Below are 25,927 nucleotides of genomic sequence, written 5' to 3' on the forward strand. Positions count from 1 at the left end.
TTCTGAAGAGCTGGGCTCACGCCAAGGCCCTTGAAGCCGTGGCAGCAGCAACAAGCACGGCCCTGGGAGAGGGGCTGGGAGAGCCCCTAATGAGGGGGAGAGCCCTGAGAACCCCAAGTACCTGCCCCCCCTCACAGCCCATCCCCAGCCAGCCTGGATAATGGTCTCCTGCTGCTGCCAGCTAGCGCAGTCAGTCCCGCAGCTCAGGCGGTCGCACTCCGTGCTGGGGGGCCAGAGCCCAGGCGCTGCTGAGGAAGCCTGGTGGGAGGCTCTTCAGGCCGCATTTAAATAAAGCCATTGTGCTTTAAGGCCCCAGGGAATGACACACAAGAGGCCATTCCCAGGACGTCTGGCAGCTGCTGTGGGAAAGGCTGGCCCTGGCCTAGCTGCTGTCCCCCTGCTGCTGAAGCTGTGGGTCTCTGGGGCTGATACAGATTCATGCACCTGGGTGGTGGGGGTGGGAGGGGAGGGACGTCATTTGACCTCCTCAGACCCCTCCCTGTGTCTGCACTAAATGTCCCTGTTCAGAGACCGGTCCATGGGTGGTGCTGCTCGGCGCAGGGCTCCGTGGGCAGGTGGCGATGCAGAGCAGGGGTGAGCAGTAAGACAGAGCCATACATTTCAGGCTGCTCCCAGGGGAGCTGATTTCAGACAACACCCACTGAGCCTGGGGAACTCCCTGCCACCGGACTGGGTCAGGCCAGGCCTCAGCATTCAGCAAGCCTCTCTCTGGGTAACAGGGATGTCCAGGGGCCCACAAAAGGGGCAGTGCCCCCCCCACCATGGAGGGGATGGGAAGGCTCTGGCTGTGGGGGTTTGGGCATCTCAAACTCCCAGAGCCCTGGGCACAGTTCAGGACTCTGTATCCCCCCTCTCCTGTGGCACAGATGTGATGGCACTGGCTCTACCTGCATAACCACGGCTCTGCCCCATGGGGCCCAGTGCTTCCCTGCTGGGCAGTAGGTACCAATGCCCTGGCGTTTGGTGTTCATGTGGGGCGGGGCCCACAGGCTGCGGGGTTACACACAGCACCGTGGCAGCGGGATGCATTGGGCTCCCTGGCTGGCTGCATCCCAGCGAGATGGGCTGCCCCTTGGACCCCGTCACCCGCCCCAGGGCTGTTGACCCCCATCCCTGTTTACTGGGCCAGATTTACTGTCCCTCCAGGGAACACTGGCTAATCCCCCCGTCCCCGCCTTGAATTGGTGATTAAAGGGAAGCCAGGTGCAGAGCCAACACCCCGTGCCCTACACCTGCTCAGCTCCAGGCAGGTCTCTCCTACCAGCCCAGCCCAAACCACTTTTGTTTATCGCTGAAACATGTCACTATCTGCAGGCTCAAGGTGTGACAGCAAGAGAGCAGCCAAGGGACCCGGGGCTGCAGTGGGGAGCTGCCACAGCAGGTGCTGTGGGTCGGAAGTGAGGGGCATTGGCAGAGAACTTGAGGGGGAGTCCAGGGCTGGGATAGCAGGGGCTGTGGGTTGGGATTGAGGGGCACTGGCAGAGCTGCCTGGGGGGAAGCCCAGGACTAGCAGGGGCCAGGGAGCTGCGGGTTGGGATTGAGGGGCTCTGCGGGGGTCAGCCTACACCTCCCCCTTCCCCACTCTGTGCTCCCTGGCTGTGTAGTGTCCAGCTGAGTTGCAGCTCTGCAGCAGCCCCCTCCTCCCCCGCCCCCCAGCTCTGTACCAGCCATTTCTAATTCTGCTCCTGGCAGCAAGCCAGCCTCCCTGCTCAGCCCAATGGAGGTCTGGCCCTGGCACTGCCCATAAATCTCTGGCCATGTCCTGGATCTGCCAGCACCCAGCAGCACAGAGCCATGTATGTCATGGAATCCCACTGCACGTGGCTGGTTGAGTCCAGGGGACATAAGAGTGGCCATACTGGGTCAGATCAAAGGTCCCTCTAGCCCAGTATCCTGTCTTCCAACAGGTTTCAGAGTAGCAGCCGTGTTAGTCTGTATTCGCAAAAAGAAAAGGAGGACTTGTGGCACCTTAGAGACTAACCAATTTATTTGAGCATAAGCTTTCGTGAGCTACAGCTCACTTCATCGGATGCATTCAGTGGAAAATACAGTGAGGAGATTTATATACACACAGAACATGAAAAAATGGGTGTTATCATACACACTGTAAGGAGAGTGATCACTTAAGATGAGCTATTACCAGCAGGAGAGCTGGCGGGGTGGCGGGGGGGAACCTTTTGTAGTGGTAATCAAGGTGGGCCATTTCCAACAGTTAACAGGAACGTCAGAGGAGCAATGGGGAGTGGGGGTGGGGAAAATAAACATGGGAAAATAGTTTTACTTTGTGTATTGACACATCCACTCCTAGTCTCTATTCAAGCCTAAGTTAATTGTATCCAGTTTGCAAATTAATTCCAATTCAGCAGTCTCTCGTTGGAGTCTGTTTTTGAAGTCTTTTTGTTTTAATATTGCGACCTTTAGGTCTGAGATCGAGTGACCAGAGAGATTGAAGTGTTCTCTGACTGTTTTATGAATGTTATAATTCTCGACATCTGATTTGTGTCCATTTATTCTTTTACGTAGAGACTGTCCAGTTTGACCAATGTACATGGCAGAGGGGCATTGCTGGCACTTGATGGCATATATCACATTGGTGGATGTGCAGGTGAACGAGCCTCTGATAGTGTGGCTGATGTGATTAGGCCCTATGATGGTGTCCCCTGAATAGATATGTGGGCACAGTTGGCAACGGGCTTTGTTGCAAGGATAGGTTCCTGGGTTAGTGGTTCTGTTGTGTGGTATGTGGTTGTTGGTGAGTATTTGCTTCAGGTTGGGGGACTGTCTGTAGGCAAGGACTGGCCTGTCTCCCAAGATTTGTGAGAGTGTTGGGTCATCCTTCAGGATAGGTTGTAGATCCTTAATAATGCGTTGGAGGGGTTTTAGTTGGGGGCTGAAGGTGACGGCTAGTGGCGTTCTGTTATTTTCTTTGTTAGGCCTGTCCTGTAGTAGGTGACTTCTGGGATCTCTTCTGGCTCTATCAATCTGTTTCTTCACTTCTGCAGGTGGGTACTGTAGTTGTAAGAATGCTTGATAGAGATCTTGTAGGTGTTTGTCTCTGTCTGAGGGGTTGGAGGAAATGCGGTTGTATCGCAGAGCTTGGCTGTAGACGATGGATCGTGTGGTGTGGTCAGGGTGAAAGCTGGAGGCATGTAGGTAGGAATAGCGGTCAGTAGGTTTCCGGTATAGGGTGGTGTTTATGTGACCATCATTTATTAGCACTGTAGTGTCCAGGAAGTGGATCACTTGTGTGGACTGGACCAGGCTGAGGTTGATGGTGGGATGGAAATTGTTGAAATCATGGTGGAATTCCTCAAGGGGTTCTTTTCCATGGGTCCAGATGATGAAGATGTCATCAATATAGCGCAAGTAGAGTAGGGGCGTTCGGGGACGAGAGCTACAGTTACAATTAACTTAGGCTTGAATAGAGACTGGGAGTGGATGGGTCATTACACAAAGTAAAACTATTTCCCCATGTTTATTTTCCCCACCCCCACTCCCCACTGCTCCTCAGACGTTCCTGTTAACTGCTGGAAATGGCCCACCTTGATTACCACTACAAAAGGTTTTTGCCCCCCCCCACTCTCCTGCTGGTAATAGCTCATCTTAAGTGATCACTCTCCTTACAGTGTGCATGATAACACCCATTTTTTCATGTTCTGTGTGTCTCCTCACTGTATTTTCCACTGAATGCATCCGATGAAGTGAGCTGTAGCTCACGAAAGCTCATGCTCAAATAAATTGGTTAGTCTCTAAGGTGCCCCAAGTCCTCCTTTTCTTTTCGCGAATACAGACTAACACGGCTGCTACTCTGAAACCATTCCCTGTTGTTCATTCCCAGCTTCTGGCAAACAGAGGCAAGGGACACCATCCCTGCCCATCCTGGCTAATAGCTATTGATGGACCTGTCCTAGTTCTTTTATGAACCCTGTTATAGCCCAGGGGCTGGGGGTTCTGCCACCCAGTGCCTCCTGCCCACACTGGGGGCCATGGCAGATGGAGAGCACCAGGAGCCACTGTGCTCCTCAGCCCAGCCACGGTGGGAAAACTGAGGCCCAAAAAGGGACGGCTCTGCCTGCCAGTATAGAGTCCATCAATTGAACAGAACCCAGGAGTCCTGGCTCCTAGCCCCCTGCTCTAACCCACTAAACCCCACTCCCCTCCCAGCACCATGGACAGAATCCAGGAGTCCTAGCTTCCAGCAGTACTTCTCCCTCCCAGCTCTATTTCCTGGTCCCCTGTGAAGAATGCGGGATTTTTTTTTTCAGTATTTTTATGAAAAACAATTCACAGAATCATAGATTCCAAGGCCAGATGGAACCATTGTGATCATGTATACCTCCTGTATAACACGAGGCATGACTCAGTTTCCCCATTCCTGGTGCATGGATCCTCACTGGCTGGGAATGAGTTGATTTTTCTTTGTGGAGTGGGAGTAGCCTAGCTCAAGCTGAGTGTCATTGATGCTTTCTCAGTTGGGACCAGAGACATTAACAAGTTGTGAGGAATTTGGAATTTTTTGTAATATTTTTATTAGTCAGCTGTCTGCCTCAGTTTCCCCCACTATTTGCATGGCTACTCAGTGTGGGGAAACAGGTCCAGGTTTGCTCTCAGGAAAGGCTAAAAGACACAGGTTTGTGTGTGTGTCACCTCCCAGCCTGGGTGCAATGAACTGAGTCATTAAGGAATTGGCTGAAACAGACCCAGATTAGCAAGGGGACCAGAGAGACAATGTCAGCTCCAATGACTCATGGAGCAGGTGCTCAAGGAATCCATTCTGAAGCACTTGGAGGAGAGGAAGGTGAGCAGGAACAGTCAACATGGATTCACCAAGGGCAAGTCATGTCTGATCAATCTGATTGCCTTCTCTGATGAGATAACTGGCTCCATGGATATGGGGAAAGCAGTGGACGTGATATATCTTGACTTTAGCAAACCTTTTGATATGGTCTCTACAGCAAATTAAAAAAGTATGGATTGGATGAATGGACTATAAGGTGGATAGAAAGCTGGCTAGATTGTCGGGCTCAACACGTAGTGATCAATGACTCCATGTCTAGTTGGCAGCGGAGTGCCCAGGGGTCAGTCCTGGTGTAGAACTGATCAATAAAATTGTTTTTAATTGTTCACTTTATTCATATAACTTCATAAGCAAAGTTTTATGAATGAAACAACATTCATTCATAAAACCAGTTACCCCAATAACTGGCTAACTGAGTTTCGCTTTCAATCCAATTGCTGCCTAAATCACTGAAACTTGCACTGCTTCAACATTGTAACTTCTGCTCACTGTTTGTCATTCATTATACTTGTGTATATTGTAACTTCTGTTCACTGTTTGCCATTCCTTATACATGTCCATATTATAACTCAAACTCTATTTTAAAATGCTCACTCCATTTTGTAAAAGCCTGCTGCAACCTTCATTTTGCAAAACCCGATGTAATCTTATTAGTTTAGTTTAGATGTGGGAATGAGGTATGTATGGATGATGGAATCAACCTCCAGCCCCAGCCTGTCCTGATGAAATGAAGTGTAAACACCAAAGGCTGAAGATGCAGACAACAGCCCCGACAAAGCAAGAAGAGTCCACCCTAAAAAGAAAAGCACAAAGGTACAATTGAAGGAACATCAAAGCCAGGTCCCAGGCTGAAAGTCATGTTTGCAATTGATGGCTGATCAATCACCGGACCCAGAGGCAGCGTGACACAGCAGGACCGATAGACTCTGGATTCAGACTAAAGCCTACAAAAAGGACAGGTGAGATGGAAGACTTTGGAGGGTAACGTTCCTCTGCCAACATCAAGGGGCATCGGGGCATGCCCGACAGAGACCCGACTCTTCCTTGTGCCCGGCTTTCCTGGCCAGTTAGCTGCCACGAGCCACAATCCCAAGCTGCGAACTCAAGCCACGAACTCAAGCTACGTTCAGGACTGGTAACTATCCAGCAGCTGCAGAACATTCGATGTGTGTGTGCGTGTGTATAGGAATGCCACGCGTCACCTGGGGAAGCGCATCGGCTGCCGCTGGGAGTGGTGCGTGGAGCGCCAGGAGCTGGGAGTCCTGGTGCCGCAGATCAGGTCTGAGGACAACACCATCGTCACCCCGAGCGCCAGGGGCCTGCTGGAGAGGACCCTGAAGGCAGCCATCCACTCGCTGTACATAGAAGCCCTGAAGCGTAAGCCGGACCAGGGAAAAGCCTTCGACCTGACCAGTAAGTGGGATGCCAGCAACCACTTCCTCGCCGGGGGCGGCTTCACCCGTTTCGCCGACTGGTGGTTCATCCACCGCGCCCGGCTCAACTGCGTCCCTCTCAACGGAGCCGTCCGCCACGGGAACCGAGACAAGCGGTGCAGGAAGTGCGGCTACTCCAACGAGACCCTGCCCCACGTCCTGTGCAGCTGCAAGCCCCACTCCAGAGTCTGGCAGCAGCGCCACAACGCCATCCAGAACCGCCTGGTGAAAGCCATCGCACCACGCCTGGGGGAGGTCGCCGTGGACTGCGCCATCCCCGGTACTGACAGCCCGCTGCGACCCGACGTGGTAGTCATTGACGAGGCCCAGAAAAAGATCATCCTTGTCGACATCACGGTCTCCTTCGAGAACAGGACCCCGGCCTTCCGCGAAGCCCGAGCTCGTAAGGTGGAAAAATACGCCCCCCTGGCCGACACCCTGAGAGTGAAGGGCTACGAGGTGCAGATGGAGGCCCTGATCGTTGGAGCCCTGGGCGCTTGGGACCCCTGCAACGAGTGTGTGCTGCGGACCTGTGGGATCGGTCGACACTACGCATGACTCATGTGGCGCCTCATGGTCTCAGACACCATCCGATGGCCCAGGGACATCTCCATCGAACACATCACCAGCCACCGACAGTACCTGGAGGTGTGAGCCGGTACAACATCGTGCATCAACTATGGGAAAGGGACTGAGAGACTTTTTCCGTTGGACCATATGAACTGGAACCATAAACTCACTGAACATTAAATCCCACCAAATGAGGGTAGATACATCTCCATCATCGTAGCCACTTATTATACTCCACACCTGAACATAGTTTGAATCCAGAGAAGCTTACAAGAAGTGGAAGATTGGACAAATGACCAGGGACGAGTATGAAAATATTGCTCGGGCATGCAGGAGTGAAATCAGGAAGGCCAAATCACACCTGGAATTGCAGCTAGCAAGAGATGTTAAGAGTAACAAGAAGGGTTTCTTCAGGTATGTTAGCAACAAGAAGAAAGTCCAGGAAAGTGTGGGCCCCTTACTGAATGAGGGAGGCAACCTAGTGACAGAGGATGTGGAAAAAGCTAATGTACTGAATGCTTTTTTTGCCTCTGTCTTCACGAACAAGGTCAGCTCCTAGACTACTGCACTGGGCAGCACAGCATGGGGAGGAGGTGACCAGCCCTCTGTGGAGAAAGAAGTGGTTCAGGACTATTTAGAAAAGCTGGACGAGCACAAGTCCATGGGGCCGGATGTGTTGTATCCGAGAGTGCTAAAGGAGTTGGCGGATGTGATTGCAGAGCCATTGGCCATTATCTTTGAAAACTCATGGTGATCGGGGGAAGTCCTGGACGACTGGAAAAAGGCTAATGTAGTGCCCATCTTTAAAAAAAAGGGAAGAAGGAGGATCCTGGGAACTACAGGCCAGTCAGCCTCACCTCAGACCCTGGAAAAATCATGGAGCAGGTCCTCAAGGAATCAATTCTGAAGCACTTAGAGGAGAGGAAAGTGATCAGGAACAGTCAGCATGGATTCACCAAGGGCAAGTCATGCCTGACTAATCTAATTGCCTTCTATGACAAGATAACTGGCTCTGTGGATGAGGGGAAAGCGGTGGATGTGTTGTTTCTTGACTTTAGCAAAGCTTTTGACACGGTCTCCCACAGGTATTCTTGCCAGCAAGTTAAAGAAGTATAGGCTGGATGAATGGACTATAAGGTGGATAGAAAGTTGGCTAGATTGTCGGGCTCAACGGGTAGTGCTCAATGGCTCCATGTCTAGTTGGCAGCCGGTGTCAAGTGGAGTGCCCCAAAGGATGGTCCTCGGGCCAGTTTTGTTCAGTATCTTCATAAATGATCTGGAGGATGGTGTGGATTGTACCCTCAGCAAGTTTGCAGATGACACTAAACTGGGAGGAGAGGTAAATACGCTGGAGGGTAGGGATAGGATACAGAGGGCCCTAGACAAATTAGAGGGTTGGGCCAAAAGAAATCTGATGAGGTTCAGCAAGGACAAGTGCAGGGTCCTGCACTCAGGACAGAAGAATCCCATGCACTGCTACAGACTAGGGACCGAATGGCTTGGCAGCAGTTTGGCAGAAAAGGACCTAGGGGTTACAGTGGACGAGAAGCTGGATATGAGTCAACAGTGTGCCCTTGTTGCCAAGAAGGCCAATGGCATTTTGGGATATATATGTAGGGGCATTGCCAGCAGATGGAGGGACGTGATCGTTCCCCTCTATTCGACATTGGTGAGGCCTCATCTGGAGTACTCTGTCCAGTTTTGGGCCCCACACTACAAGAAGGATGTGGAAAAATTGGGAAGAGTCCGGCGGAGGCAACAAAAATGATTAGGGGACTGGAACACATGACTTATGAGGAGAGGCTGAGGGAACTGGGATTATTTAGTCTGCGGAAGAGAAGAATGAGGGGGGATTTGACAGCTGCTTTCAACTACCTGAAAGGGGGTTCCAAAGAGGATGGATTTAGTCTGTTCTCAGTGGTAGCTGATGACAGAACAAGGAGTAATGGTCTCAAGTTGCAATGGGGGAGGTTTAGGTTGGATATTAGGAAAAACTTTTTCACTAGGAGGGTGGTGAAACACTGGAATGCGTTACCTAGGGAGGTGGTGGAATCTCCTTCCTTAGATATTTTTAAGGTCAGGCTTGACAAAGCCCTAGCTGGGATGATTTAGTTGGGGATTGGTCCTGCTTTGAGCAGGGGGTTGGACTAGATGACCTCCTGAGGTCCCTTCCAACCCTGATATTCTATGATTCTATGATAGCCATTATATGGAAAACATACCCCCACATCTCAATGTCTGTACTTTGACCGGTTAAACTTTTATCCCCAATCGGGGAGATTGCAGATTATGTATTCCTTATGCCACCAGTTCCGAAACCGAATTTCGCACCCCTTGATAATCTGTACCTTATTGCCTGATAACCAGAAACTTCTATGCTTAAACTCTGTACCGTTTTCTTTTTTACTTCAACATTATGTATTAGCTAGTGGTTATAGATCAAATTGTTATCATAAAGATAAACGTGGCATCTTTGCCTTGTACCCTAAAATGATCCTGTGTAGTTTTGTCTGCATAACACTGGGGCCAGTTTTGTTCAACATCTTCATTAATTATCTGGATTATAGGATGGATTGCACCCTCATCAAATTCGCGGATGACACTAAATTGGGGGGAGAAGTAGATACGCTGGAGGGTAGGGATAGGGTCCAGAGTGACTTAGACAAATTGGAGGATTGGGCCAAAACAAATCTGATGAGGTTCAACAAGGACAAGTGCAGAGTCCTGCACTTAGGATGGAAGAATCCCAGGCACTGCTACAGGCTGGGGACCGACTGGCTAAGCAGCACTTCTGCAGAAAAGGACCTGGGGATTACAGTGGACGAGAAGCCTGATATGAGTCAACAGTGTGCTCTTGTTGCCAAGAAGGATAAAGGCATATTGGGCTGCATTAGTAGGACCATTGCCAGCAGATCGAGGGAAGTGATTATTCCCCTCTATTCGGCACTGGTGAGGCCACATCTGGAGTATTGCGTCCAGTTTTGATCCCCCCACTACAGAAAGGATGTGGACAAATTGGAGAGAGTCCAGCGGAGGGCAACAAAAATGGTTAGGGGGCTGGGGCACATGATTTATGAGGAGAGGCTGAGGGAACTGGGCTTATTTACTCTGCAGAAGAGAAGAGCGAGGGGGGATTTGATAGCAGCCTTCAACTACCTGAAGAGGGTTCCAAAGAGGATGGATCTAGGCTGTTCTCAGTGGTGCCAGATGACAGAACAAGGAGCAATGGTCTCAAGTTGCAATGGGGGAGGCCTAGGTGGGATATTAGGAAAAACTATTTCACTTGGAGGGTGGTGAAGCACTGGAATGGGTACCTAGGGAGATGGTGGAATCTCCATCGTTACAGGTTTTTAAGGCCCGTCTTGACAAAGCCCTGGCTGGGATGATTTAGTTGGGCTTGGTCCTGCTTTGAGCAGGGGGTTGGACTAGATGACCTCCTGAGGTCTCTTCAAACCCTAATCTTCTATGCTTCTATGAGTCCTGGAACGACACTCTGAACAGGGAAGCTGGGCTCAGACCCCAACTGGAGGACAGAGGACTGGGACTGAGAATAAGTGTGGGATTCTGGGTCTGGAAGAAAACTTGGGGCTCTCACTTGGGAATGACTGAGGAAGTCAGAGAGAGACACAGATTCTGAACACATTCACTGCAGCTCAGCTGGGCCAGAATGGGTTCTGCTTGCACCTAAGCTCTCTGTGTTCAGCTAAGGACTTCCTAGGCTGGGTGCCACTTGGTAGCACTGTAAATCTGTGCTGGGTGCATTATTCCCTGCAGCGCGGAAAAGGCTCTCCCAGGAGTCTGGCTGAGCAGCACTCGCTGGGCAGAGCTCGCAGGGTGAAGCAGGAGGGAGGGAGCCCAGAGGCTCAGGCTATGTCTTCACCGCTGCAGTGTGGCCCTCTCTGCAATCCCTCTCCCCGAGAGGTGGTAGCTGGGTGGATGGATGAATTCTCCCGTGGACCTAGCGCTGTCTGCACTGGGGGTTAGGTTGGCTTACCTACGCCCCACAGGGGTGTGGATTTCTCACAGAGCTGGGTTGACCTGACTTTTCAGTGTAGACCCGGCCTCAGTCTTAGAGATGGTGAGGCTGCGTGGTCCTCCTGGGGGTCTGGCAGGCTGAAGTGGCTCCTCCTGGGGATGTTTAGAAGCTGTGGCGTAGCACTGATCCTGGGGATCTGCGACACAAGGCCTGACTGGAATCACTGCACACAGCTGGCACCAACGCCGGGGAAGCTGGACAGCAACTGGGGGAAGAGGCAGGAGGTGTTGGTGGCTGTTTATAAGGTGCCAGAGAAACCCAGGATGTGAGGAGCTTGCACTTGTTGGACACACAGGGACAGGGACAGAGCCAAGGTGGATCCCAAGGAGGCAGAGCCAGGGGACAGGTGAGGAGTCAGGGGGCAAATGCTCCTTCCCATAGTGACTGTCTGCAGCGCAGCTTCCCCAGGCTACGATAACGACTCTCCCATGCTGGGTCCAGGCGACTATTAAATGCGGCTTGTCTTGAATGGGCCGCGCTTCCTCGCTGCACACGCTCCCTGGGGTGTGCTTCCTGCTGGGACTGAGCCTCTAAACAGCTTCAGATCAGCAGAAAAACAGGCTGTCAACCAGAAGCGTGTCAACAGGGCTGGGCAGAGCACAGACCCTGCCAGCTCGGGACTTCCAGCACAATTTCTGGGCAACTGCACCTTTGACCGCCCTTCCGTGGTCTGCTCCAGGAAAGCTGCTCCGGTCTCAGGGCTCTCCCTGGGCAGGGTCCCACGTCCCACTCCCTCCAGAGCAGGGGTTTAGGCTGCACCTGCTTGCCACTTGCCCAGCAACGCCAGTGGGGCCTGGGGAGCAGCCAGCAGAACAGACGTCTGAGAAACGCCTCCCAGAGAACACACAGCTCTCCCTGAACCCTGCTAGGAGCAGAACTTCCCACCACCTGCCCGGGGCTCTGGCAGGGATCCAGCAGTGTGGCTCCCCCCTTGGCCCAAAGGTCAGGTCCGTCTGACGGCCCCTCGCTCAGGCTGAACCCAGCCTTTCACAGCACACACCTTTTCTTTGTCTCTAGGCCTCTGATCCCTGGCTGAGCCAATCTATGCCAGCCACCCTGGGCAGGGGACGTCTCTGGAGCAGTTTCCACACTTGCCGGCAGGGACAGCAGTGCCCCCCCACCCACACTGCTTCCAGCTCCTCAGGGAGCGGCAGTGTCCCTTCCACATGGAGTCGCCCACAGTGACCTACAGCATGTTCATAGTGCTAACCCCATAAGGCCCCCGCAGATCCCACTGTGGTTGCAATCTGTGCCCCAGCTGCCCTGCTCCAGCCTGCTAGGCTGCCTGGGTCCATGGCCCCAAGTACTGGCTCCCCAGGGAAGCTGACGGAGCTCCAGCTGGTTCAGGGCAGCTCTGTAGTGGGGGCTCTGCCACACCATCCTGGCCCCTGCCCCCCTTGCAGTCTGTCCCATGGGAGCAGCCAGCCCAGGGCCACCCCAGCTGGAGCAATTCCCCAGGGCAGCCCCTGTGTGCAAAGGGGGCAGATGCATCCTCGTAACCTCCTGGGCTGCATGGCTCATTAGCGCAGCATGGCCTAGTTGGGTCACAGTGTGGAGGGACAATCCAGCCCCACAGGGAGCAGGGCAGGGGTTCTGTAGGGGACCCTGTCCCCTCACAGTCACTGCTGGCTTTAGTGCAATGATATATGGGGATATGAGATGAGGCAAAACCAAGGTCCTTTTGATGTGTCATTACAGCTCCCTGAAGGGGATAAGCCTTGCACCCCACTCCACACCAGCTCCAGCATGGGCCCACTGGTCGTAGGGCCTAGCTATGCCCTTGGTGCACTCCTGCCGTGGCTGGATGGCAGCCAGAGGGCTGTTGTGTAACAGGGGGGTGGAGGGTGGAGGAGGGGTGTTGCTTCACATGCAACAAATTTAGCTGCGTGGGTGAGATCTCTCATCACCATTCCAGGGATCAGCACACTGGCCGCTGTCCTGTCAAGCTCTGTATGTGTGTATGTGTGTGCATAGCTCTGCATCTGTGTGTGACGCTGGCAGACCAGGTGCCAGCTCACGCCAAGCCCCTAGGTCTTGACTGAACACCGACAAACCCATCGCTGGATCCAGTCTGGCTCCTCTGTCTGTTAGGGTTGTCATAATAGGTATTAGAGTTATAAGAATGTGTTTAGTGCTTAGACTTTGTGAAATGCTTGTGAGTTGCCGCATGCATTAATCTCACTTATAGCAGCTGCATCCCGCGCTATAAGACTATTTGTGAGCATTTGCTCTGTAACTAGAAATCGCCAGACAGGAGAGAAGCATTAACCAGTTTGAAATACTAGCTGCCAACAGGAGGTGTTATCCCCTGACCAACAAGAAGGCCCATCAACACTAGAGGAACTATTGTGGAATATCAGAGGACAAAAGACTTTGTTGTTTGCTCCCTCACCTCGCAAAGAGGAGATGGCAAGCGAATTCCTTCCATCAACTGAACTTGCAGCTCAAAGCAGGAGGGAAGAATAAAAAGTCCTAACAAGGAGGAACTGTATGCTGCTGGGATTGTGAGAGCATGTGTACACAGCAACGAGACACTCGCGGCTGGCCTGTGCCAGCTGACTCGGGCTCTAGGGGCTCAGGCTGCGGGGGCTGTTTCATTGCTGTGTAAACTTCTGGGCTCGGACTGGAGTCCAGGTTCTTGGACTCTGTGAGGTGAGAAGATCCCAGAGCTCGGACTCCCACCTGAGCCAGGAGGTCTACATTGCAATGAAAAAAGAACAAGGAGTACGTGTGGCACTTTAGAGACTAACAAATTTATTTGGGCACAAGCTGTCGTGGGCTAAAACCCACTTCATCAGATGCATGCAGTGGAAAATACAGTCGGAAGATATACAGTACAGACCCGTTTACGCGTGGATGTCGGGAGTCAAGCCATCACTCCCACATGTTAACGGACTGCAGGTTAGGAGGGCCATGCTGAAAAAAGTGTCTATGATTCACTTAGAAAAAAATGCTGTTATTTTCTGCTAGGTCTGGCTCGCACTTGTTTTCTTTCTTAGGAAGTCTGTCATTCGCGTTCCCGGCTGATTCATCGGCTGATCGGCTTTCTCCAGAAATCGATACCTGCGCTATGCCATGAAGCTTTTTAAAATGACTTATGAACCCCTTGCTGGCTTGGAATGATTCATCCCCCATTAAATTTCCAAATTTTGTTGCTTGGGCTTGAAGAATTGGCCCCCTTAGTGGCATTCATAGAATCATAGACTATCAGGGTTGGAAGGGACCTCAGGAGGTCATCTAGTCTAACCCCCTACTCAAAGCAGAGCCAATCCTCAATTTTTGGCCCAGATCCCAAAATGGCCCCCTTAAGGATTGAACTCACAACCCTGGATTTAGCAGGCCAATGCTCAAACCACTGAGCTATCCCTCCCCCCTTCCTTTCAGCCTTTCCTGAGCAAACCCTGTGTGCGTGGCTTTGTCTACTGTGGGTTTTGCTGAATAGCGCACAAGTTTTTGCTTAAGCCCTGTGGCAGAATTGATATTTTGTACCAAGCCGTTCAGTTTAGAATTCTTTTTTAGTCATCCTTGGAGAGTAGATTCGGCAATGCCAAGATCTTTTGAAACTTTGGCCTGGGTTTCTCCGCTATTTACTCGATCTGTTACAGCTAGCTTTTCTTCTACACTGTAGGAACGCTGACGCTTGCCCTCTGCCATTATTTTAGGCCTATGGTTAAAATTTTCTAATGTAGTATATATATATATTACTATATAACTACTATATATTATATCTCTCTGTAGCGTGACAATGATTCAGCGTGCGTGATACGTCTTCACCAATATCGGTAAACACGATTCTGCTCTGTACTTCCTGTCGATTTCTATGTCAGTGAGTTAGTGAGCAAATCTGTAGCGCTACATAGCAAGTTCCTGTAGCGCATGTTAACGAGTCTCATATTTTAAATAGGTGGCACTGGGAGGCATGGCACTACCGTGCTTTAAGCGGATTCACGCGTAAATGGGTCGCATGTAAACGGGTCAGTACTGTATATACACAGAGAACATGAAACAATGCGTGTTGCCATACCAATTACAAAAGGTTTTTTTCTCCTGCTGATAATAGCCCACTTTAATTGATTAGTCTCGTTAGAGTTGGTATGGCAACACCCATTGTTTCATGTTCTCTGTGTATATATATAGTCCTACTGTATTCTCCACTGCATGCATCTGATGAAGTGGGTTTTAGCCCACGAAAGCTTATGCCCAAATAAATGTGTTAGTCTCTAAGGTGCCACAAGTCCTCCTCATTCTGTTTGCTGATACAGACTAACACGGCTACCACTCTGAAACCTGACAGCAATGAAACAGCCCCGCAGTCCAAGTCTGCTGGCATGGGCCAGCCCCAGGTGCCTAATTGCTGTGTAGACATTCCCTGAGGGGCAAGGATCACTAAGCACAAGCAAAAGATCCCCAGTGCTTAGCATGGGTTAGCCCTGAAGGACACATAGAGCTTGCTTAGCATCCAAGCTTCTATTACTTTTTGAAACTTAAAACTGAAACTCATTTGTGTACCTGCTTTAACCTTGTAAATAACTCTGATTTCCTTTTCCTGTAAAAAGAAAAGGAGTACTTGTGGCACCTTAGAGACTAACCAATTTATCTGAGCATGAGCTTTCGTGAGCTACAGCTCACTTCATCGGATGCATACCGTGGAAACTGCAGCAGACTTTATATACACACAGAGATCATAAAACAATACCTCCTCCCACCCCACTGTCCTGCTGGTAATAGCTTATCTAAAGTGATCATCAAGTTGGGCCATTTCCAGCACAAATCCAGGTTTTCTCACCCTCCACCCCCCCACACACAAACTCACTCTCCTGCTGGTAATAGCCCATCCAAAGTGAAAACTCTCTACACAATGTGCATGATAATCAAGGTGGGCCATTTCCTGCACAAATCCAGGTTCTCTCACCCCCTCACCCCCCTCCAAAACAAACAAACAAACAAACAAAAACCACACACACAAACTCACTCTCCTGCTGGTAATAGCTCATCCAAAGTGACCACTCTCCCTACAATGTGCATGATAATCAAGGTGGGCCATTTCCAGCACAAATTGAGAAAACCTGGATTTGTGCTGGAAATGGCCCACCTTGATTGTCATGCACATTGTGTAGAGAGTTGGTGGAGCCAGGCCCACATTCCTGAATGTTGGTGGAGCACGGGCACCATGGGCCCATATAACTTGCAAGTGCCGCCCATGCTGGGGTAAGCGACTGGTCCTTTGGGAGTAACCTGCATATTGCTGTGATCTTTGGAATAAGGGACCATCTATCACAGAGGTAAGCTCATCCAGGCAGCAAGGCAGCTTGAAGAACCCAAGGGGACTGTCTGTGACTCCCTGGTCAGGCTATATAATGCTTGAAGAGTTCACACTGGATACTTGGCTAGTCAAATGTAAGTCTAGAACTCACACCCAGTTTGGGCCGTGTGCCCTGCTTCAAAAAACAGTCTGCCCTGAGCCACTGCAGGACCCCTTGCCAGTGTATATGTGACAGCAGTGTGTGAGTGTAGAGCTGTGTGTGTGCACAAAGCTCTGTGTGTGTGTGGACACAGCTGTGTTTACCTGTGCAAAGCTGAGTGTGAATGTGCATAGCTGAGCTCTGTGATTATGTGAGTAGCTGTGTGTATGTGTGTAGAGCTGCGTATGCGTGTAGCTGACTGGGGGCTGGCATAGGGCTGGGTGTGTAGAACTACGCGTGCACCCAGCTGCTGGTGGAGGGTTTGGTGGGTGTGTGTGGGGGGGTCTATGTGTGTACGTGGCTCAGTGTGCCGGGGGGCCTTGGTATGTGTGCATGGCGCAATCCATTGCCTCCTGCAGTGCTGTGTGCCCTATTCCCCGCCCAGCGGGCTCTGTCGGCGAGGGACAGGGGGTGCAAGATCTGGGCCCTGGAGCGCTGGGGAGGCTGGCGGGCTGTGGTCCCGCAGGAGAACCCCCCCTGCCGGGCGGGACCGCCGCAGCCAAGGGCTGGGCTGCCCAAGCGAACTCGGATCCGCGGCGCCAGCGCGCCCCAAGGCGGACAGTGGGGAGCCCCCGGGCGGGGAGGAGCTGGGGGCAGGCTCGGGGAGCTGAGGCGTGTGTGGACGCGGAGCGGGAGCGGCAAGGGGGCGGTGCAGGGCCTGGGGCAGGGGAGGGGCCAGGTCAATCCCGGGCGCCGCCGGCGCAGCCGGTCCTGTGGGCCAGGACCGGTTCCCTGCGGCCCCACCCTGCGGGGGCAGTACCCCACGGCCGAGCCCTGGCGCCGCAGCGCTACGTCACCCGTGGGGCAGGAGCCGTGGGGCGGGGGGACGCACAGGCCGCGGGAAGGAGCCGCGACGCGGCCCAACGTCGGGCCCAGACGCCCCGCCCCGAGCTGCCCCGCCCGTGGGGACGGGCCCAGGCCGCCCGAGGGGCCACACTGCGGAGCCGCCCGCGCCGGAGGGGGGAGGGGGGGCAGGAGCTGAAGCGCCTCAGGGCCGAGGCCAGCGGGGTCACCGCGGGGTCGGGGGTCACCATGTAGGGGTCATTGGGGGGGCGAGTCTGATGATGCTCCGCCTGGCCCCCGCACAGCCCCTCATTGGCAGCACCCCGGTGACCTACGCCCTGACGTCATCCCTCTGTGGGTGCGGGGAGGCCTTGCCTCACCGCGTGGTGACGTCCCCATAGGGCGATGAAGTCACTCTACCGCGAGTCGGGGCTTCTCGCCCTCCCGGGCTCGGCTTAGCCCCGCCTCCAGCTGCCCTCACCCAACATGGCCGCCCGCCTCGTTCGGGCCGTCTAATGGACTCCGTCTACCAGGCTGCCCCGCGCGGAGGCAGCCGGCCAATGGGCGCGGGCGGAGGGGGCAGGGCCCGCGCGCGGCCCGGTGGTTAGTGTGCGCGCGGTAAAGGTTGGGTGTCTCGCGCCGGCGGCCGTTGGGAGCCAGGAGCGGCCCCGCCCCCTCGCTCCCCCCGCGGGGCGGCTGCCCTCTCCCCCCCGCTGGGAAGGGGCCCGGAGCACGAGGCAGCGAGGCGGGAGAACAGCCCCTCCCTTCCGCAGGTGAGATTGCAGGGGCCTAGAGGGAGGGGCGGCGCGGCGCGGTGGGCTCTGTGTTTAAAGGGGCGGGGCCGCTCTTAAAGGGGCAGGCACGCGACGCCGATTTTGTGTCCGCTGGCCTGTGTCACGGGGCGGGGCGAATGGCTCAAAGATGCGGGGCCGGCCCGAAGCTGGGTGGGGCCCCGGGGCGGTTAAAGGGGCAGGCGGTGCTGCCGTTAAAGGGGAAGTCCCCGCTCCTCTGCGGGGCGGTGCTGTCGGCCCCGGGGGGAACGCGCCCCGTGTGTGCTGCCCTCCAGGCCGCGGGGGGAGGGCGCCTGGCCGAGGAGCCGCCGGGGGCGGCCCTGTGAGTCTGCAGCGCGAGCCCCGCGAGGCCTGGCGGGCTTATTTGGGCGGAACTGTCACTCCGTGCCCCGGGGGGGGAGGGGGGTTTGCCCTCGAGAGCTTCCGCCCCAATAAATCCCTGAGTCTCTGAGCTGCCACCAGACTCCTCCTTGTTTTTGCCAGAGAAATGTACCCGGGGGGCTGTGTGACACGGGGGGGGGGCTTTACCCAGGGGGGCTGTGTGACACGGGGGGGGCTGTGTGACACGGGGGGGGCCTTTACCCAGGGGGGCTGTGTGACACGGGGGGGGCCTTTACCCAGGGGGGCTGTGTGACACGGGGGGGCTGTGTGACACGGGGGGGGCCTTTACCCAGGGGGCTGTGTGACACGGGGGGGGCTGTGTGACATGGGGGGGCCTTTACCCAGGGGGCTGTGTGACACGGGGGGGGGCTTTATCCAGGGGGGCTGTGTGACACGGGGGGGGCTGTGTGACACGGGGGGGCCTTTACCCAGGGGGGCTGTGTGACACGGGGGGGGGCTGTGTGACACGGGGGGGCCTTTACCCAGGGGGGCTGTGTGACACGGGGGGGGGCTGTGTGACACGGGGGGGCCTTTACCCAGGGGGGCTGTGTGACACGGGGGGGGCTGTGTGACACGGGGGGGCCTTTACCCAGGGGGGCTGTGTGACACGGGGGGGGGCTGTGTGACACGGGGGGGCCTTTACCCAGGGGGGCTGTGTGACACGGGGGGGGCTGTGTGACATGGGGGGGCCTTTACCCAGGGGGACTGTGTAAGATGGGGGGGCTGTGTGGCTGGGGGACTATACTCATGGGGGAGGAGGCTGTACCCAGGGAGGCTGTATAACTAGAGAGGGCTGTACGTGGGGGGCGTGGGCTGTGTAACACTGAGAAGGTGGGGGGCAAATAGCTCTTCACACAAGCTCCCTGCGTGTTGCTGCAGCAAGGGGGCCCATGAGACGCTGAGCTGGAGTAGCTGGCGGATTGTAGGTGGAAGCAGAGAGGTTATTTTCTCTCTTTATGTGACCCTGGTGGAACCACGGCTGGGATCCTCTGCCCAGTCCTGGTGCCCTCAATTGAAGAAGGATGTTGATGAATTGGAGAGGGGTCAGAGAAGAGCCATGAGAATGATTAAAGGGCTAGAAAAGCTGCCTCAGAGTGACAGACTCAAGGAGCTCAATCTATTTAGCTTAACAAGAGAAGGTTAAATGGTAACCTGATTACCATCTATAAGTACCTACATGGGAACCAATATTTAATAATGGGCTCTCAATTGAAAGGTAGAACATGAGCTAATGAATGGAAGTTGAAGCTGCACAAATTCAGACTGGAAATAAGGTGTAAATTTATAATGGTGAAATTAATTAACCCTTAGAACAATTGACTAAGGGTTATGATGCATTCTCGATCGCTGACAATTTTTAAGTCCAGACTTGATGTTTCTCTAAAAGCTCTGCTCTAGGTCTTATTTTGGGGCAGGTCTCTGGCCTGTGCTATGCAGGAGGTCAGACTAGATGATCACAGTGGTCTTTTTTGGTCTTTGAATCTTATTAACAGCATGACAGAACAGTGGAGCGTGAGTCAGGGCAGGAGGTGCCAGGCCCAGTGACAGGGACAAGTGGGGATGTGGTTCGGCTTTTTGACATCTAGCAAGTTTCCAGCCAAAATCCTGTTTGGATCTCAGAAATCACTGCTGGATTTGTTAACAGCCACCACATCCCAGACCAGAGGCAGCCGCATTTCAAGCCTGTGCTCCCAGGGATCTAGGCTGTCACCAACGCAGCACCAGGACACATCTTAGCTGGTACTCCCAAAGTGGGGTCAGCATCCACTCAGGTAACAGCAGGCTGTAATCAGTTGCATGGTAAGCAGGTGGGAGCCAGAGCAGTAGGTGAAGGACTGATTCCTTTACTAATCCTGCTTTGAAAGAATGCCACAGAGAGTCCCAGCAACCAAGGGGTTAATGTGAACCATGAAGTTCATAATTCGAAGACAAATCCCCCCTTTGTATTCTAGAGTAAAGCTGGAGTCACCCCATGACTGCTGGGGGATCAGGATTCTGATCTCAGTTCCCCCACGACTGATCTGGAGTTACCCTGCCATCGTTGGCTGGCTCTGGGCGGCTTGGGCTCTGGGTGACACTGGGCTCTGAGTGGCTGCAGATTCTGGCTTGGCCCTGGCTGCCAGTGGGCTCTGGGTAGGTGCGGGCTCTGGCTGGCAGTGGGCGACTGCGGGCTCTGGCCCGGTTGTTGGTGTTCTGCTGACCTGCCCACTCTTTCCCTGTAGGCTTGGGTGAGATGGTGGGAGCTCAGCAGCTGGAGATGGCGGAGATGCAGCCAGCGCCAATGCCGCAGCCAGGCACCAGCGACCACCAGTACGAGTGTCTGGAGTGTGGCAAGGTGTTCAAGTGGTCGTCGCGGCTGATTCACCACCAGCGCACGCACACGGGTGAGCGCCCCTACAAGTGCTCCGAGTGCCCCAAGGCCTTCAAGGGTTCGTCAGCACTGCTCTACCACCAACGCAGCCACACGGGCGAGCGCCCCTACAAGTGCGCTGACTGCGGCAAGGCCTTCAAACGCTCGTCGCTGCTGCAGATCCACCAGAGCGTGCACACGGGCCTGCGCGCCTTCAAGTGTGCTCTGTGCGGCATGGCCTTCAAGTGGTCGTCTCACTACCAGTACCACGTGCGCCAGCACACAGGCGAGCGCCCCTACAAATGTACGCTGTGTGAGAAGGCCTTCAAGAACTCCTCCAGCCTGCGGCGCCACCGCAACATCCACACGGGCGAGCGCCCCTACGTCTGCGCCGCCTGCGGCAAGGCCTTCACCCAGTCCACCAACCTGCGGCAGCACCAGCGCATCCACACAGGCGAGCGCCCCTACCAGTGCACCGAGTGCCCCAAGACCTTCACCCACTCCTCCAATCTGCTGTTGCACCAGCGCACCCACGCCGGGGGCCGGGCCCACAAGTGCCAGGCCTGCGGCAAGGCCTTCATCTCGGACGCCTACCTGCAGAAACACCTGCAGACACACGCGGTCAAGCCGCTGGCACCCTACGGCGAAGCGGAGCTGGCCTGCACACCGGCCAAGCTCTTCCTGGCTCCAGCCGAGCCAGTAGAAACGGTGGAGATGCTGTGGAAGTGTGGGGAATGCGAGCTGACCTTCCCCAGCGAGGAGCTGCTGCTGGGCCACCAGCAGAGCCACCTGAGCCCTGCTGCACCCGCTGAGCCACCCATCCCACCACTCTACTCCTGCGCTACCTGTGGCAAGACCTTCAAGAATGGCTCGGGCCTGGCACGCCACCAGCACAGCCATGTGGGCGAGCGCCCCTATAAGTGCTCCATCTGCGAGAAGACATTTGTGCAGCTCTCCAGTCTGCTGGGGCACCAGCGCAGCCACCCGGCCGAGCAGCAGCTCATCCAGGCTGAGGCCGAGGTCACCTGTCCCCAGACCACAGCCGAGCCGGTCCCACCCCCCGTGCCTCCCGAGGTGGCTGAGCGCCCCTACAAGTGCACCGAGTGCGGCAAGGCCTTCAAAGGCTCGTCGGGGCTGCGCTACCACCTGCGCGACCACACCGGCGAGCGCCCCTATAAGTGCTCCGAGTGCGGCAAGGCCTTCAAGCGCTCCTCGCTGCTGTCCATCCACCAGCGTGTGCACACCGGCCTGCGCGCCTTCAAGTGTGCCGAGTGCGGCCTCACCTTCAAGTGGTCGTCGCATTACCAGTACCACCTGCGCCTGCACACAGGCGAGCGCCCCTACGGCTGTGCCGACTGCGGCAAGGCCTTCAAGAACACCTCGTGCCTGCGGCGGCACCGCCAGCTGCACACAGGCGAGCGCCCCTTCGCCTGCCTGGTGTGCGGCAAGGCCTTCACCCAGACCTCCAACCTGCGGCAGCACCAGCGCACCCACACGGGCGAGCGCCCCTACAGCTGCCAGGAGTGTGGCAAGAGCTTCACCCACTCCTCCAACTTGCAGCTCCACCAGCGCACGCACTCCAGCGAGCGCCCCTTCAAGTGCTCCATCTGCGCCAAGGGCTTCGTCATGGCCTCCTACCTGCAGCGCCACCTGCGCACCCACGCTGCCGAGACCAAGGGGGAGGGCCCGGCCCCAGGCCTTTCTGCCCCGCCTGCCACCCAGGAGGTGCACATTGTGCCCAACCTGCAGGCCACCCTCAACCTGGAGGTGGGCACCGCCCCCAGTGCCCCCAACTCGCAGACCTTCCTGCTGGTGCAGACGGCTCAGGGACTGCAGCTCATCCCCAGTGTCCAGCAGAGCCCCCAGAAGCTGCTGCTTCTTCCCAGCACGCAGCTGGTGCCCACGCAGCAGAAAGTGCCCATCCTCCAGAACACCCCCAATTTCACACTGGTGCCCAGCAGCCCTGTGGCCCCAAGCAATCCTGCCCCGCGCCAGCAGAGCAAGGCTAGGAAGCCGGCAGCACCTGGCAACCCTCAGAACATTATCCTGGTGCCGGGAGGTGGGCCGGCGCTGCCCAGTGTGCAGATCCAGGCGATGCCAGGCACACAGCGGGCACCAGTGCTTCCGGCTGGGCAGAACATCATCGTTCTGCAGAACATGGCTGATCAGGCCCCTGCAGAGGTGTCTGGTGTCCAGATCCAGGCTCAGCCTCAGGAGGTGGCCAGCATCCAGCTGCAGGCCCTGCCACCACCCCCTGCTGAAGCATCCAGCATGCAGGCTCTGCCTCAGCCCCCGGAACTGGGCAGCATGCAGCTGCAAACTCTGCCGCAGCCTCCCCCAGCAGGGGGTGAGGAGCAGCCCCTGCCCTGCTCCTCAGCCCTTCCGGACACTGTGGGTTCCGGGCCAGAGGTGCCAGGCCTGCAGGAGAGCCAGGACCTGCTGGTGGTGCAGAGCGGGCCAGGGGAGGAGCTGCTGGGGTCGGGTGGCGAGGTAGGTGTGCATCTGGAGACACTGCAGACAGAGGAGGGGGTGCAGAGTGTGCTGGTGTTGCGTGGTGCTGACGGTGAGCAGACCCGACTCTGTGTGCAGGAGGTGGAGAACCTGCAGGAACTGCCCCCAGACAGTGGGGTGGGGGCCCTGGCACCATCCTCAGGGCAGAAGCTCTTCATCATCCGCAGCGCGCCCGGTGAGCAGACCCTGCAAGTCCTGGAGAATGTGGGCTCTGGCAGTGGCGTGGGGCGAGGGGGGCCAGCTGGTGGGCAGCCCTCCACCACCAGCACCCAGATGGTACAGTTGCTGCCAAGCCCAGTGCCACCCCCACAGGAACTTTCCTCCATCCAGATTGTGCAAACGGTGCCCAGCGTGCAGCTGGTTCACACCTTCTGAGCACCTTTCCACAGACGCCAGCCAGAGGGTGTGCAGCTTGGGTTGGCATCGCAGGATCTGCCAGAGCTCTTGCTCCCTGTCGGCGTCCCCCACCCCCATTGTCCTGCCCAGGCAGCATGGAGACAGCGGGATGCCCCCACATGATGACCAGCATGGGCAGAAAGCTGTGGGACTTATGCAGGCAGCTTAACTCTCCTTCGCCCTCGCTATCTTGGCTACAGCCTTCTGGGATGCAGGGCTGGTGTCTGTGCCACAGTCAGAGCCATGCTGGTATTAACTGTGCTGGGACAGGATTGCCCAGCAGCACTGTGATCTAGGAGGGGCAGGACCTGGCACAAAAGGAGCCCTTAGCCCACCCCTTGGCAGGGTCAGCGTGGCGAGCTGAGCAGGGCCCTCATCCATTGCCATTCCTGACACTCCTCCATGTCAGGCTTAAAGACGGTGACAGATACTCCTGCCTATTAGTTTAAAGAAGAGGTGTGGGAGCCAGGATTCCTGGGTTCCGTCCCTGGCTCTGGGAGGGGAGTGGTGTCTAATGGTTAAAGTGTATGTGGGGAGGGCAGGAGGGGGAATGGTTTGGGAGCTAGGACTCCTGGGTTCTGTGGGGGGCTGGGTGACCCTGAGCAAGTCCCTCCCTGGCTGTGGCGTTTTCACTGCTGTGGGTGGGGGCTAGCACTCAGGGTGCATGAATAAAAGTTGGGAGTTCTGCAATCACCAGGTGAGGGGAGCAGCTGGCACTTGTCACTCTGCAGAGGTGGGGGGTTCCCCATGACTCTGGCAGACAGAAGACTGGCATGAGAGCAACTGCCACCTCCTGTATCCCTGTCCTGGCAACCAGGTAATACCTGCTTCCTGAAGCCTTGGCCTATTCCCCCAATGCCCATATGGCCTCCTCTGTAGGCAAAACACCCCCAGTCTCTTCCAGAGCCCACTGTGTATGATGGCACCTGGCGCTGCCCTGTTGGTTCCTTCAGCCTAGAAGGCAAATAAATGACTGCTTCAAAAGCGCCTCTATCTGGTTTGTTCAGTGCATGGGGGGGACATGGCCTCACGTCCACTCCCATCTCTCTAGGGCTGAGCCGGCAGGTACCACACAGGGCAGTATGAGAACTGGGCCCAGCTGGTAGATGGTGCCCTCCTGCTGCCACCACAGCTGCAGCCCCTGTGCCGAACCTAGCTGTGGCTGGTGCGTGCCTGCGGGCTCAGCCCGGCAGCTGTGGATGCATGAAACAGATCAGTATGTGCTCAGACACAGAGATGGGTCCCTGTGCTGGAGCAGCTGGGGTAGAGGGACCCGGGGAGCTGCCAAGCTTGAGGAGTGTTCATCAGATAATTCTTGTGCTGGGGGCTGCAGGGCTTTGCCACAGGAAAGCAGCAATCAGTGCTGGTCCCAATGCCCCAGGATGGTGCTTGGGGGCCTGTACTGCAGAGAGTGGGGTGGGGCTCGGCAAGGGCCCCTTTGCCCCCCCATATCCTGCACTGTACATTTGACCCCTGAATATGTGTTGGGTGGGGCCTGCCTGTCAGGTCACTGGGTCCATCTTGGCTTGTCCCCTTGCTCAGTGGTCACCAGGTCTGGCCTGGCTCACTGAGTCCAGCTCAGCTCAGTCCTTGGGTCTGGCTCAGCTTGTCTGTTCACTTGGTCACCGGCTCTGGCTTGGCTCACACACTGGGTTCGACTTGCTTCGCTCATTGGTTGCTAGATCTGGCTTCGCCTGCACGCTGGGTCAGTGGATCCAGACTGGCTCGCCCTCTAACTCATTGGTCACCAGGTCCCCCTGGGTCCAGCTTGGCTCACCCCCTCACTCAATAGCCACCAGGTCCGGCTTGGCTTGCCAGCCCGATCACGGGGTCTGGCTCGGCCCACCCCCTCACTCACTGGTCAGTGGATTGGGGTCGGGCCACCTGCTGGGTCACTGAATACAGCTCAGTTTGCTCCCTTCCCTCCTGGGTCACAGTCTGGCTGAGCCTGCCCCACGGCGCATCCATCCACAGAGACCCAGGCTGGCCTCTGGCTGGCTGGCGGCAGTTTGTGGGGAGGCCTCTGGAGCAGGCTGGGCAGGGCCGCTGGCCTGGTCATGGCTGCAGATCAGGCAAGAGGTAGGGGCAGTCCTGGCGTCTTGTCCCAACATGTAGGCCAGCATGGCAGGAGCTTGGCTTTGGGGGGGCCATTGCAAGAGCCCTCATAGCAGTGCCATGGGTAGGGGCCATGCCCCCCCCCCCCCAGGGATTGGTGCCCGTTTGGTGAGTGCCCCAGGAGGAGCCCCCATCCTTGCACACACCCCACTGTCCTCCTGCAGGACCCGGCCTCGGCCTCCTCGCGCCCCCTCACTGCGAGGCAGGCCCTATGCGGCCCGCTGGGCCGCACTTGCTGCCTTAGCAACGGTTGCTAGGTAGTGCCAGGGCGGGTGGGGGA

The 25,927-nt window shown here is 55.8% G+C and overlaps 1 protein-coding gene across 2 annotated transcripts; it reads left to right on the forward strand.

Moving 5' to 3' along the window:
• The first annotated feature begins 17,364 nt into the window (after positions 1-17,364).
• ZNF628 (zinc finger protein 628) lies at positions 17,365-24,516 on the forward strand. Of its 2 annotated transcripts, none has more exons than XM_073321785.2 (2): positions 17,365-17,876; positions 20,498-24,516. In XM_073321785.2, exon 2 carries the CDS (start codon positions 20,509-20,511, stop codon positions 23,509-23,511), a length of 3,003 nt encoding a protein of 1,000 aa, XP_073177886.1. In that variant the 5' UTR covers positions 17,365-17,876; positions 20,498-20,508; the 3' UTR covers positions 23,512-24,516. The 2 variants fall into 2 exon arrangements, with proteins under 2 accessions (XP_073177886.1, XP_073177887.1); XM_073321786.2 differs by lacking the exon at positions 17,365-17,876 and adding an exon at positions 18,053-18,216.
• The last annotated feature ends 1,411 nt before the right edge of the window (positions 24,517-25,927 follow it).

The sequence above is a fragment of the Lepidochelys kempii genome, chromosome 23 (assembly GCF_965140285.1).
Source record: "Lepidochelys kempii isolate rLepKem1 chromosome 23, rLepKem1.hap1, whole genome shotgun sequence".
Lineage (NCBI taxonomy): Eukaryota > Metazoa > Chordata > Testudines > Cheloniidae > Lepidochelys > Lepidochelys kempii.